Source organism: Leptosomus discolor, chromosome 3 (assembly GCF_034619465.1).
Source record: "Leptosomus discolor isolate bLepDis1 chromosome 3, bLepDis1.hap2, whole genome shotgun sequence".
In the NCBI taxonomy this organism is placed as follows: Eukaryota; Metazoa; Chordata; class Aves; order Leptosomiformes; family Leptosomidae; genus Leptosomus; species Leptosomus discolor.
In genome coordinates this window covers 39,087,380-39,101,675 of record NC_141393.1, presented here as the reverse complement: position 1 = coordinate 39,101,675, position 14,296 = coordinate 39,087,380, and the positions used below count along the sequence as shown (strand labels likewise).

Below are 14,296 nucleotides of genomic sequence, written 5' to 3'. Positions count from 1 at the left end.
GGTCCCTACACCCAGGAGGGGGGTTGTGCACCAGGAGAGGTCCATGTTTCAACCTGGTTGGCGCCACGGCTGAGCCTCCCTTGTCCCCGAGACATGAAGGGTTGCCCATTTCTCCTGTTGGACCCCCAGTGATTTCTCCTTCCTACCTCCCCCAACCCCAGACACATTCGCCAGCAAAGCCGCAGCCATCCAGGATGTGTACGCCGATGCGTCCATCAGCAACGTCACAGGCAGCAATGCCGTCAACGTCTTCCTGGGCATCGGGCTGGCGTGGTCAGTGGCAGCAATCTACTGGGCATCACAGGGGCAGGAGTTCCAGGTGTCAGCAGGCACCCTGGCCTTCTCCGTCACCCTCTTCACCATCTTCGCCTTCATCTGCATCAGCGTCCTCCTCTACCGCCGGCGACCTCACCTCGGGGGAGAGCTGGGTGGCCCTCGGGGATGCAAACTGGCCACGACGTTGCTCTTTGTCAGCCTCTGGCTGCTGTACATCCTCTTCGCCACCCTGGAGGCCTATTGCTATATCAAGGGGTTTTAGGCGGTGGAGGGACAGTGCCGCTGGGGGGAGGGACCCCCTCCTCCATTACCTCACTGGACACAGGTCCTGAAAGCGCGGTTTCACCGGAGGAGATGGCTGTCTGTCAGAGGCCGCCGCTGCCCATACAGTCAGATGGCTGGGCGCCAAGAAGGGCGAAACCATCACAGAGTGAAAAAAACAAACAGACAAAACCCACTTAAAAATGGTACAAAAGAAAAGAAAGCAATGATGAAGTGTTGAACTAAACCAAAACACAATAAACCCACCCACTGACCCCATTCAATGAGATTACAAAGTTTCAGCCGTCTCCAAAGGCCACTTCTCCTGTAGGGGCTTTTCTCCTTTCCTCCTGAGCACCTCTCCGCTGTAACAAGATATTTTCTTATTTTTACTGGTTGGGAATTGCAGAAATCTGATCAGGAATTTGTGGGGGTTTTTTCTTCTTTTTTTTTTTTCATTTACTTTTTGCTTTTTGGTTTTGGGGGAGCACGCTGCTTGATTATATTTTTTTCTTTTTTTACTACTTAAACAGAACAATGTTAAAAATTTAAACTCTAAAGCTTCAAGCTGCCATCAGTGCTGGAATTGAACATACGTATTTTCTGAAGCCACAAAAGACTGTGACACAGTCAAAGAACTTTTTCACGACTATCTGTTCCCTCCACCACCACTTTCCATTTCTTTCTTTTTTTAAGATCACAAGACTGATATATTTTTAATACAAAAACACAGACACACATTTAGTGACAAAGGCTGGAGCATGTAGCATCTCAATCACCTGCCTGGGCTAAGAAAAAAAGGAGGAAAAAAAAAAAAACCCAACCCTCTAATATAATACTTATCATGTATATTTTGACTATGGCATTTCTCTTTGTATAATTAACTTGAAGCTTGTGGTACTTCAGGGAGAGAAAATTATGTTAATTTACAACTGATAAAGAAAGAAATGGCTACCTAGGAATAGCCTGCCCTGGGGGTAGTAAGGGGGCCAGGGAAAGTGGTACCAGCTCTTGGGGGGGGTGGGGGGGGAAGGTGGTCCTACTGTTGGGAGGTGGAAATGAAGTTGGGAGAACTCGGGCAGTGTGCCCATATGTTCCCAGCGCCATCCCACCCCGAGCTGTGGCGTGGCTGCCCTTTCACTCGTTTGCTGCCCCGGTTTTCACAGCACCCACATCTTGCTGGTGGTCTTCAGGCCATTGAAAGGTACAGGCTTAAAAACTGCTGCCCACATCAGGACTCCTGCGTCATCTCGAGTACCTTTTAGGAACACCAGAGAGATGAAAAGGCATCCTTTTCATTTGAAGTGCATTTCTTTTTAAGGAAAAAAAAAAACCCACCATGAGAGTATGTCATGAATTACATCAATGGCTGCAAATTGAAATGCTGGGTTGGTAATAAAAATAAATAAAAACTATACCTGTATCTATATAAACAGTGCTCTCTAGAAACATATTTCTTAATTGAGAGTCCTGGAAGAGGTTGTTAAAACCTTACTCTTTGTAAAGTGTTTTCAAGATGAAGATGGTTTCTTCTGTCAAGAAATAGGTGCTGTAAAGGGAAACATTTTCTTCGTAAAGTTCCCTATAATAAGCCAAACCTTGGGAGGCAGCAAGTAAGGGAGGGGCTGCCAAAAGGTACATCTGTGCCTGCTGCAGTGCTTTCTGCTGCCCCAGGGGGCAGGGAGGAGGTGTCCGCAGGTTAGGAAAGATGCAATGGGAACAAGGTTGTCATGGAAAAAACATGATGTAGCATTATAGCAGGTGAGTAGGTGGGAGTGGCAATGGTCCTTAACACACAGATGAAGTATTTATTTTCATACAAAAGGTTTATCAGATATCTGTATCTCTATATAAATGTGTATACAGGTAAGGCAAAGAAGAAGGATCCTTCTGAAGAGAAGCAGCAGGAGCTTTGCTGGTGGGAGCCCGCTGTGGGTGAAAGCTGTTGGGTTGGACGCCAACAAGCATCCGATCTCCTTCCTCCTTGCCCTCCCTTCAGCATGCCTTTGGGGAAACGCCTGAAAAAGACAGGCAAGAAACTCCAAGGCCAGGCTGCTGCTGAGCTTGCCGGTCCTCCTGGCCTCCAGCTGTGCCAACAGCTACCGAGAGCAGCTGCTGCCGCTGCTGGCCGCCACCGCCAGCCGGGGACCCCTGAGCTCATGCGTGTGACACTGAAAAAAATTATAAAAGCCTCCAAATGCTGTCTGTGGGGGTTTAAAGTGCAACTCTCAAGGGGAGGTTGTTAATCGTTGCTGGTTTTGATTTGGACATATAAAGTCTTGTGAGATTTTATTTTACCCGTGCCGGCTCACCCACCCCTGGGTGAAGCCTGGCCTGGGGAGCTGCCATGCTGTTCTTCTGTTGCTTGTGCTGTGTCGACCATGTGCTTTTCATCCACTTCCTTCTTCAGCTGACAGCAGGGAGGGGGCGCAGGCAGAGACTGGCTGCCATGAATGCCAACTACATGGGGACCCTGGTGACCTCCATCCATGAGGGCAATCTGCGCCAGGCTGACAACAGCCATGGAATGTTTCTTTCTTTTATTTTTTTACTTCATTAAAAAAAAATATGCAAGCTAGGAAAAAAAAAATGAGGTTTGATGCCTTTGGGGATTTTTATTTGGGTTTGCTGAGGCTTTTATGTTTCGTTTTGGGTCTGGCTATCTGCTTCCTCCTGTTTTCCTTTGGGCAGGTGCCTTGACTTGGTCACACTGTCTCTGGCTGGTTTGCCCTGCCATGGCACAGGGGCATAGTCTAAGGGCCACGCACGGTGCAGGACCAGTGGTACCTCTGGCTGCCTTACCACCGCTGCTAGGCATCCCCCCCCCGCCCCCCCCCCCCCCGCCCCCCCCCCCCCCCCCCCCCCCCCCTTATTTTTCCATTCAGGTGATGCTGCGCTGCGTGGATGTTAGTCAAAAATCAGCCTTTGACTAAAGAAGTTTTGCAAAGCAGAGTCACTCGCCAGTTGTGTGTCCCCCCCCCCCAACTTGGCCAGGAAGTGTGTGCAGGGTTTAGCCAGTACCATGCCACCTCCTCACCCAGCATCACCACTGAATGCTTTTTATCCACCTGTATTGGGACCCCTGACCCCAGAAGTGCCCTTTACAATGAGCCTTGAGCTAGAACCATCCCCACATGCCTTTCTGCAGCAAAGGGGCGGTTAGTGCAGCACATAACCCTGGGTTCCCATCTTTGCCTGCCAGCACGGGACTCACTTACAGAGTGCCAGGGGAGATCGGGGCTTGAGCACCTCACTGTGCAATGCAGCAGGGTGGGAGGACCCCCAGTTGGGTGCCTGCACTGCAGGAAATGCGGCCCCAGAAGCGCAGCTGTGGCAAAGCTGTGCTCCACATCCCTTCTTCGGGGCAGCCACAGCTTGGCAAAACCCCAGAAAGGCCACTGCCCCACTGGGTCCTGCATGCTTCCATCTTGCCACCTTGTCACTTCCCACTTGTCCTGTGGGCGGGTCTTGCCCTCCATCAGCCAACATCAAGCCTGCTGCTGACCTGGGGGGAGCACGCAAGCTCCGGCTCTGGCTCTGGCTCCAGCCCCATTGCCTTTGACTTCAGCGAATGGGCCCGGGGCGGGGGCTGGGGAGGCGAGGGGTGCGTGGGGCATTGCGACCCTTTGGGTCTGGCTCACTGCCAGCACTGCGCAGAAGCATCCCAATGCACACAGGTGCTGAGGCTTAGGTCCAGGACCAAAGGGCACCATCACAGAGCAAGCTGGGCTAAGACAAGTGTGCAGGCACCAGGAATTGTCTGCGGTACAGTGCAGTGAGAATGAAGTGTTTGTTAGAGCAAAGGTTTTACGCTAGGAAAGAGGCAATTGCAGCTCTTGGATTGGGCTCTGTCACTTTTTTGGCAACTACTGTGGTGGTGTGATCAGGTCTCTTCTGGACAAGCACAGATTAAACACAAAAATATTCTGTGATGCACATTTCCTCTGATTCCATGGCTGGGGCTGCTGGACTGGTTTGTAAGTCAGTCACTTGTCCCTGGTATGGGAGGACACCACCACTACCCGCCATCCAAAAGTAGCAACACAACCTCACCCTACAGCACCACCTACCTGCCAGGAGACGTCCCCATCATTTTCCACATAATGGCTTCAGCTGCCCCACTGCTACAGTGGGATGATGCCTGCCTTCCTGTGTCCACCAGCATAGCACTTTTCTCTGGGAAAGCATTTTGGAGGACACCCAGATAAAGTGTAGGTAACAAGACCTTTGACAAATGACCATCATCGATCTCTCAACAGCACAATGGGACAGATACAGACAGTAACAGAAAGGCATCCAGGAGATCTGGTCATGCTCAAACATGCCACCATTCAAAGCCAGGGAATTCCAACCCATCCTCAGTTGCACTTTGGGCTTAAGTGGTGACAGGCCATTCCTCATACCATTCACCTGGAATTGCTTTTTTTTTTTTTCCTGGGGAAAAAAAAAAAAAACCAGACAACAACTTTTTTGGGTTAATTCTGCCAGGAAGTGGATGCAGCCCTGACCTTGGTGTAAGACCCAGCCTGTACAAACGCAAGCAGCAGTTGCTCAGCCCTGGCCACAAGCTGGAAAGCACTTGTCAGCAAGAATAACCATTGGAGTATGGAAAAAAAACGTTTTTAATGACTGTTGTCATCTGTGTGCCTGTGCCAGCGGCAGCCAGCTTGTTAATAACAGAGCTGTGTGTGCCAGTGCCACTTAGCACCCAGCAGAGAAGATAGTGCTTCCAACTTGCCCCTATAGCAGGAGGGGATTAAGGACTTCCTAGTATTTAAATGAGTTATTTAAAACATGTAGATAATTAACCCCATGAGTAGATTTACCCACCCCTGCCTCACCTTCCCTTTGTCCAGGGGGGTCTGTGCTTTGCCCTGCTGCTTGCCATGGCAGGGACAGACGAGCACCCCAGGCCCACAGGGCATCCCGGCAGGTGGCTAAGGGGTCGCTTACGCTTGTCCCCTCCTGCCAGCAGCAGAAACCCTCATCCCCTGCTCTCCACTTGGCCCTTCCCCACACTTGGCCTCAGGTGGTAGTTTGAGCTTAGACATGGAGCCTGCAGTTATGCTGTGAGGTTGATGAGCTCATCAGATGTTCCTGCTGCACCTAAATGTGAGCATTCACCAACGGCCCAGACAGTACCGCTGCTATTGCCACGTATGTGGCAAGTTGAGTGGGAGCAGTGGCTAAAGGAAAAATCATGACCTACCTATTACTCATTGCTGGGTGTGCATCCAGAAATAGGCCCAGTTCAAAGAATGCAATAAAAACACAGGTCTTGGAAGTACTTTGAAACTAGTATGAAATCTAGATGAATTAAAGAAATAAACCATTCAAACAAAAAACATTTTTTAGGGCGTAAGATGTGAAGTTATAAATACCTTCCCAGGAGGATGTCTCTGCTGTCTAAGAAAATAAGAGTGCATTACAGAAACACTGGTCCCATTTTGTGAGAATTATTTGTGTACAACTTGGATGCATGGAAAAGATGTAGGGGCAAAAAAAGAGAAAAATTTCAACACAAAAGCTTCAACAGTGCTCCCAGAAAGTCCCCTAGGCATATTCTTGGCACTAAGGCATACTGTCAATACCATGGTTGTCCAATAAACTCTTAAAAAAAAACTATTGAAAGCAATTCGATTGCCTCCTCTTCTTCAGGAGCATCTTGGGTAGAAACTAGCAGCAAACCCAAATGTGGGGGTGTTTTTTTGGTCCTGCTACATTTTTTTATTCTTGTTTTATTCACAAAGGCATGGAAAACAACTGATTACTGTTGTAAGAGCATTTTGTATGTGGCGAAGCCCTTCAGGTGCTCCGCTTTCTCCTCTTCCAGCTTCTGAGAAGTCATTTCTGCTGGATTGCTGCCTGCTGGGCTCCCTTTGTGTTTGCGCATTCACCCCGGCTGCCTCACAGCAGGTCATCACATGCTTCTCTGCTGAAACTCATCCTGTTGGCTTGGACTATTTCCTCAGTCTATCAAGCATTCTCGTCCTACCCTTCATAGGTGCTCACAGCCCCCCAGCCCTGTGTTGGATAGCACCAGGAAATTTTAAAGCAAAGCAATTTCCTAAAGCTGCTGATGAAAATACTGAGTAGACCTGGACAGCCACTGGAAAGATTTCCCCAGAAAGCTCCCTGAGTTTGACACTGAACTCAACATATTGTGAGTCTAAATAGGTTGCGTTTCCTCAGCTCGCTTGCAAGAATGTCTTCTGGGACAGTGCCAGAAGCCCTACCAAAGTCAAGACATATCACATCTAGAGCTGACCCCCCCTAGCCATGAGACTAGTTATCCTGTCAAAGAATGGAATCAAGTTAGTTTGATACGATTTGTCCTCAGCAAAACATCAACAAAGCCATTCCAGCCATTTTTTAACAAATTTATAAGTCTATCTAGGGGATTAGAGAATAACTGGTCAGTAGCTTGCTGTTCATATAGAGATATTAGGACATTGGGTCTACAGTTCCCTAGGTTTTTCTTCATCTCTAGTTAGGTGATGTTGCCATGCCATCCGTAAGTCCCCTGGAAGCTCGCATGTAGTCCACAATGCTCCAACACCCATCCCATGTTTCATATTTTTCCTTTTCATGCTTCACGATGTTAAAGAGCTCTTGATCCCTTTTATTGGTCTCTACTTACACTCCATTTCCCTTGCAGCAGGATAGTTTCTTCTTCTTCTTTTACCTCACTCTTTTATCAGTTCTCAGATCTGGTTTATGCTTTAGGACTTCTCTTCACAGATTCTGCCCACCAGTTTTCTGAATTCATTGCTATTTGATAATTTACTTTTTGGAGTCTAAGTACTTTAGATTAACTCATTTTTAAAGGTCTGGTATTCAACTGCATTTTGAGGAGATAAAGCTTGCAGTAGGCATCTGAATGCTTGAAACAATAACAGCTCAAGAGATGCAAAAGTTGACATTCACATTGGGCTGCAGATGAACAGATCAACTTCAGCCACCTTCATACAGCTTCGTCTGCTGCAACCTGCCAGCTCATAGGGAGAACATCCAAGTCACTTCAGAAATAGCTCCATCTCTTCGGCCAAATGCTGCATCAACTCTTTTCTGACCTGGTGAAGTCAGCAGGGATTACTTCAGTGGTCCCAGCCAAAATCATGACGGAGGGCGATAGTAGCGGCACTTTGTGCTGTGCAAGGCCAGAGCTGTACTGTATATTGGGACACCGAACAGTCAAACTCCACAGTTTTTATTGCTTGAAGTGCAGCACTGAGATGTCACAGAAGAACTCATTTCACCAGAGTCCTTCGTTCACATACCAAAAAGCAACGAGTTAAGGATCTGGGACTGAATTTGTCTATTTTAGTAAGGTGAGCTGAATTAATCTGTACTCAAGACTCCCAGATCTTGCACCGAGGAGCTACTCTGAGCTCCACACTAAGGCCATCTAGTCCTGAATTGCATTCAGGAGACCTAGGCCTGCTATTTCTGCTGGCAGTGGCGAGGAGGCAAGGTCTGGAAACTTCTGCCTCTGCAGGAGCCACAACCTTCTGTCTCCCTCATCACCCAACGTATGCCCTGCATGCCCCTCTGCCTGCAGCACAGTGCAGCTCTGGCTCAGGCAGGGAGCAGAGAGCCACCCACTGCCAGCACCTTGTCTTCAAGGGGAGGCCAACCAGCTGAGTACACAGCGGGACCACAGCTCTGCCTGGACTGAGGGCCAGAAGACCCTCAGCCCAGTCCCAATGTGCTGAAAGAAAACATAATGTGGAATAAGCCTTCATTTATGCTTTTGCGGGAGGTGGGGATATAGGTTTATGCTGTAACACGTAGCACAGAGCTGGTGGCGTTTTCTGAATGGGAGCTAGACACCTCCTGGTGCAGGCAAAGCATCTTTGGAAACCAATACCAACCATTAAAATCGGTAAGCAGGCCCGATACAGAATGGCAGAAAGCATTATTGCTTCCCAAAACAATCAGCCTCGGGTTTTCACTCTGTACAAAATACTTGCTGTTCTGCTCCCAGCTCCTGAGGCGTTTTCCAAACTAAGGAGCTCCACTTCTGCAGATCCTGCTGTCCAATTTAATATCAGATTTTGGAGTGTTGCCAAGTTATTTTGCCTGAAATGGCCAGTAAGGGCTGGCTGCTGAGAAGTCAGAAGGTCGGTGTTCTGCATGGGGATTTTGTTAGTTATGTCAAAGATAAGCAGGGAGCTGGGAGGGGGAGGAAAAGTCTTCTGGCAACATTGCTGTTGGAAACAGAGGCAGAAACAAGCTCTTTGTAGTTCTTTTGTCTTGCTTACAGAACGACTGCCCTGCCAGGGAAGGGTGAAGCCCTCTCAGAGTACCTTATGTTGACCCCAGAAACAGGAAGCATAGCCAAAGAACTGCTTTTTTTTTTTTTTTAAAAAATATATTCTTTTCCTATTTTTAATTAACTCTTGCAGAACTCCAGAGATGACAACTACTGCTTCTCCCTTAGCATCAAAACTTGTTACCTCGGTAATACAAGGAAATTGGCTCCATTTGCCAGTTTATTCTTGACAAATCCACACTGTCTGTCACTCATCCCTGCATTTTCTCCTTTCACCACCGAACTTGCATCTAAAGACAACAGTCTTAGCAGGCCCCTCTCTGCCCATCTACAAAATCCAGCCCACGAGTACTATACCAGCAGAAAACCTCCCTTTGGGACTGCAATTGCCTCCCCTTCAATGTGCAATGAGTTGACTCCTTATTAATTGCAAGAGATTTACATGTGATCAAGTGAAATGACAGACAGTGATGAGAAAAGTGGTCATATCTGCTTAATGGGAAGGGTATGCGGCCCCCTCTGACATGGACCTGGTGCTACAGCCTCTGAGAAATACCACCTTCCTGTAGCTGAGGAAAAAGCATGTTTTACAATAACAGCAGCTTCCCAGCATAGCTTATTACTTGTCATCTCTGAGGATTAAAAGGTTTTGGACCACAGAAGATGCTACTTCAGGCTCCCATATAGTGAGGCCTGACCTGCAACAGAAAAGTATGAAGGCTCCCATGTGAAAGGGGATGAGGCGATGTGAGGTGCAGTGCTTGTCTTCCATCCCTGGTTTAGGGATACTGTGCCACAAGGTCCCACTTGGCTGTGGGTCCCACCTCCTGTGCTCACCTCTACTCTCCTGCTGAAGCTTCACAACCTTTCTAAGCAGCCTGGGCATATTCAGGCAGCTGCCATCAAACTGCAGAGAAGCACTCTGGGACTTTAATTCAGCCTGGAGGCTTACACACAGGAGAGAAACATCCAGGGACCTCAGATTCTGACCAAAGGCTGACCCATGACTCTGCAAGCAGGGAAGTCCCTTTTCCTCTCCTATGGCACTGTGGAGGTAACAGAATATTATGTGGAAGGGAGTAGTTCTGGAAATCAGGATTCAACAAGAAACCACCACAAGACACTAGAGCAAAAGTTATCTATTTTATTACAAAACCAAAATGAAACAGATGCCTTTCAGTCTAACAAACAATGCCATAGGCAGAAATGTGCTGGGGCAGGGTAAATTCAACATAAACTCAGGCCATGGAAAGCGGTGCCCTCACACTGACAAATCCCACCACAATGCAGTTCCCTCCAACACACTATGCCTTTAGAGGATCAGCACAAAAGGAAAGATTCTTGCTTCTGGCAGGAAGAGCAGATGACTTGTGCTGTGGAGCCCTGGTTCTCTTCTCTGTCCCAGCTGTTTTCAGCTGTCATTCAAAGTAGAGCTGGAGAGGCCCAGGAGGTCTTGAAGGATGAGGAGAGACAGGATCTGCTTCCAGGCACAACGCCAACGCTCCCCACACCCCAGCTCCAGCAGGATGCTACTGATGCAAGGCAGAGCAGAAGAATGCTTACCGCCACCAGGCAAGGACATGTTTGGCCTGGCAGCCAGGTGGACTGGCCAGTTATCTGGCAATAAAAGCAACAAGGGAAGAGGGGAGCTGAGGCACTGCTCTCTTCTGATGAGCACAGGCTGTTTGAACAACTCATTAGGACGGGTTATATGAATCAGGACCAGTCCTGTCTGCATGACCTTCCAACACAGAAACCCAGAACAAGAAATCTAAGTTCTATCTGGACCTTACACAACCATGCTGGTTGGGTCCTGCATGTCAATGTACAGGTGTTGCCAGAAGCTGCTCAGAGGCCTGTGCAAACCCAGCAAGCCAGGATGTGGGGGCTCAGACTTGTCTCGTGAAAGCAAAGGGGTCCAAGCATTATATTGCTTTCCCCAATCCATCCACAAAGTCAGCTCTAGCACAGCAACATGAAGACCCACCAATAACAAAGCTACTATCAACAGCCACCCCTTGTTCAGCTTCCTTGAAGAACGGACCCAACTTTAATTGCAAACTACATATGAATGCAGGCATTTTGGAGGGGAAAGATACAAGGATGAGAAAAAAAGTCTGCAGGAGGATTTATGTGACAGGCAGGAGCATTGGCTGGCTGGTATACTGACATTTCCAGAAAAGATGTAGTGACCTTTAGCAGCTCTGCACTCCCTGCCCCGAGTCCTGTGGGGCACTGCCAGGCCCCAGTGACTGGCTGACAAAACTCCTATAGGCATCCAATTGGCTGCTTTTGCCGGATGCAACTATACATTAAAAAAAAAATCAAAAACCACACCAAACCAAAACCAAACACTAACCCAGCAGCCAAAGCTTTTAATTCCTAAAACTAGCGTATTAAAAAAAGAGGGTTTTTTTTTTTATACAGTTGGGTTCATTCTTTACTCCTACAATAGGATTAATGAGTGGCAGGGACATTTCTAACTATACACTAAACCAAATCATTTCAACACACAAAAGATATGCCCTGGGCATTTAAAAAGCGAAGATGCAATCAAGAAGATGGGAGCTTGCAGGCCAAAATAGCACATACATTGTATGTGAGAAACCAGGAAGATCCAGCAGCAGGATCTGCTCTTGCTAAAGAGACGACTTTGTATTATGGTGGTGTGATGTATACTTCAGGGATTACCAGAGGTGCTTTCAACCAGCCAAATGCTTTAATTAGCTCCAATCTACTTCCCAGAGGAAGAGTTATTACTACTCTTAAACAGTTATTTATAGAAAGCTGTTTTGCTTTGCTTGTTTCTTTTTTTAAGCTTTCCATTTTGTCAACAAGGCACTAACTTACTGCATCAGGACACTCTTGCTGTGATGTGTTTATCTCATGCTATCATCATGATGACATGCCACAGAGCGAAGATGCCGTGTTGCAACATCTTTTACCAAAGCAACAAAGCCTCAAGGGACAAGCCCAGCCTCTACAGTAACACAATGATGCTACAAGTAATTGTTGGTGTGACCTCATATTAGCACGGCATGTCATCATCTCCAACTACAGGTTCTTGGTCGAGAGAAGAGTGGCACAAGGATCACCAGGTCTAAAGTGGGAGGCTGCTCAGAACATTTCCTATAAACAGGCAAGTGCTGTCAGTGGTTGGAAACGCACAAAGCAAAACACTGTGTCGCCCACCATGCTCTGCCCAGAACCTATGATTGCTGATACAGGTGTCTCTGCCCCACTGCTGACTACAATTGTCTCTGAGATTAAGAGAGAAACAACTTTGGAAAAACTGCTTGTAGTTGAAACAGCCCATGGCCTTCAAGACCACCAGGCTCAATCCAAGCCTTGTAATGCGACACTGGAGTGTGATGAACACAGCAGGGACGGGTAACAGCGAATCAGGTGAAGTGGATACTCTAAACTAGGCAGAAGAGGAGCTTGGGATTCACAACCACCAAAGACAAGAATAGTCATTGCAGACAGACCTTCACCAGTGAGCATGGCCCAAGCTGTAGTGTTGAACATAAGTAAATGAGACTCTTGGGGACCAGCAGCATGACTGTCTTTCTGCATTGACAAAAATGTTCTTTGCTCTTCAGCAAAGCAACAGGCAGGCTAATGCTGCTTTTAGCAGGCTTCTCAATATTTTTCTTGTTGTACAACGTACAGATGAACACTTTGTCAAGAGAGGAAGATGCAAGACTTCACTCTGCTGACCCTACTAGGCTCCCACGTCCTTCCTACATCATTAGATTCCCAAGGCATGGCACATCTTTGCTAAGCATGTCTTCTGAGCCTGGAGAGTAATGCATTTGCAATTCATTTCTGCCCAACTTGCAACAGGTGCAGAAACTACTTTTGCATGTCCGTAATATAACCCTTTTCTATCCCTACTTTAAGCGGCTTTGCAGTGCACTCATTCTTCAGTGAAATCTGTGCTCTCCCAAAAACCCAGTTGCCTGGGAGTTGCACAGGGCTTTACAGTAAGAAAAGAAGGGGTTCAGCTGCTCCCAAGAAGCATTTGGTACCCGGGGCACTCTACGCACATCTGCAAGCACAAGTCATGCTGATATACTTGCTCCTTTTTCCATGGGGGTGTTAAGGTTTGCAAACTGAATGACAGGTTGGTGGCAGAAATGAATGCATTACTGTAACCCATGAAATGCAAAGTGTCCCTCTAACCCTAACAGCCTTCAAAAGAAAGGGAGGAACAGAACAGCGACTCCATCCCCTGTACAAGACAACTGTACAATTTACATATATATTTATATACAGTATATAAAATTCTCTTTGAGTCCCAGTGAACTCAATCTTACATCATCAGTAGCTGTTCCAATTTTTAAAAGTCATGATCCTGCTTCCCCCCACTCTCCAAAGTATTAGATAATGGCATTGAAAAGCAATTAAAAACAAACCCAAACCCAAACCAATCATTAAAAAGTGCAAACGTTCTGGGTGCCACTTCTGCTACGCTGGATGTTGCTGATGCTGCATGCTTGCTCACTAGCAGCAAAGTGTCCGTCTGTCGCTGGATCTTTGTTTCCTTTGGGTCGGCTCCTGCCTTCCCTTCCTGTCTTCTGCTGCTACACCAGGCGACCTACTGAAACGGTGGGTGGGGAAGGAGGAAAAAAACCACACAAAACAGAAGCAGGGAAGTGAGGAAATAAAGGCAAATTAAAACCAAAAGGGCACCTGCCTGATAAAGATACAGTACAGCCTCTGCTGCAGCCATGGCCCCAGAGGGCTGAGATCCCAGAGTAAGCTGTGAGGCTGAAAACAACCAGGGGCTAATGAGACAGCCTTGCTGAAAAAAAGCATTGGATGAGTCACATGGAGCCCTAGGGACTGATGTATTTTTAAACATAAACCACCACTTTCCTCTCCCTCCCCCTCCTTGGAAATGGGCATGCAGTCTGGGGAAACAACTGGTCCGACATGTCTCCCTCTGCTCTTCCGCCTGCCACGGCTGATGCAGATGCCCGCTGTTGCCAGGCTGCCCTGCTGCCAGCTGCCTCCTCCCCTAGCAGGCAAGCAGGCCTCGAAGGAGGCAGGCATGCAGGGCAAGGGCAAGCCACCTCTCCCCACCTCTGTGACAGCACAATGCAGCCGTCTCCTTGCTCGATGGTTCTCAGAGGCCTGCCTGCACCAGGCACTCTGAAGCCTACCAAGCTACTGAATCCGCAGTGGAGTTACAGCACCCTTGGTGCTAAGGGGTCCCAGGACCCTGCTGAGCTATTAGCATCCCACTGGATGGTGAGAGGATGCTGCCTGGTGTTTCAGACAGATGCGCACACACCCACACTCGTTTCTTCAGAAAGCTTTTGCTAAGCCCCTCATCAAAGGTTTTTAAAGAATCAAAGCTCTTATGGGATCAGAGCAAGAGCTCTGCGGATTAATTGCAGGTGAAAATGTGCTGAAGAGAAGGCAGAAGTATGGATTTGGTTTTCGGAAAGGAGAAAGGTTACCAGATAGGCCTCACTG

The 14,296-nt window shown here is 47.8% G+C and overlaps 1 protein-coding gene across 7 annotated transcripts in view; it reads left to right on the top strand.

Annotated features, from left to right (window-relative positions):
* The window catches only part of SLC8A3 (solute carrier family 8 member A3), a 93,512-nt gene extending 92,974 nt beyond the window's left edge, over positions 1–538 (top strand). For all 7 annotated transcript variants that reach the window (XM_086462243.1, XM_086462240.1, XM_086462242.1 and 4 more), the window contains one exon: positions 162–538. In XM_086462243.1, the coding sequence (XP_086318369.1) occupies positions 162–538 (377 nt within the window). The remainder of the gene's footprint in view (positions 1–161) is intronic.
* Positions 539–14,296: the final 13,758 nt, after the last annotated feature.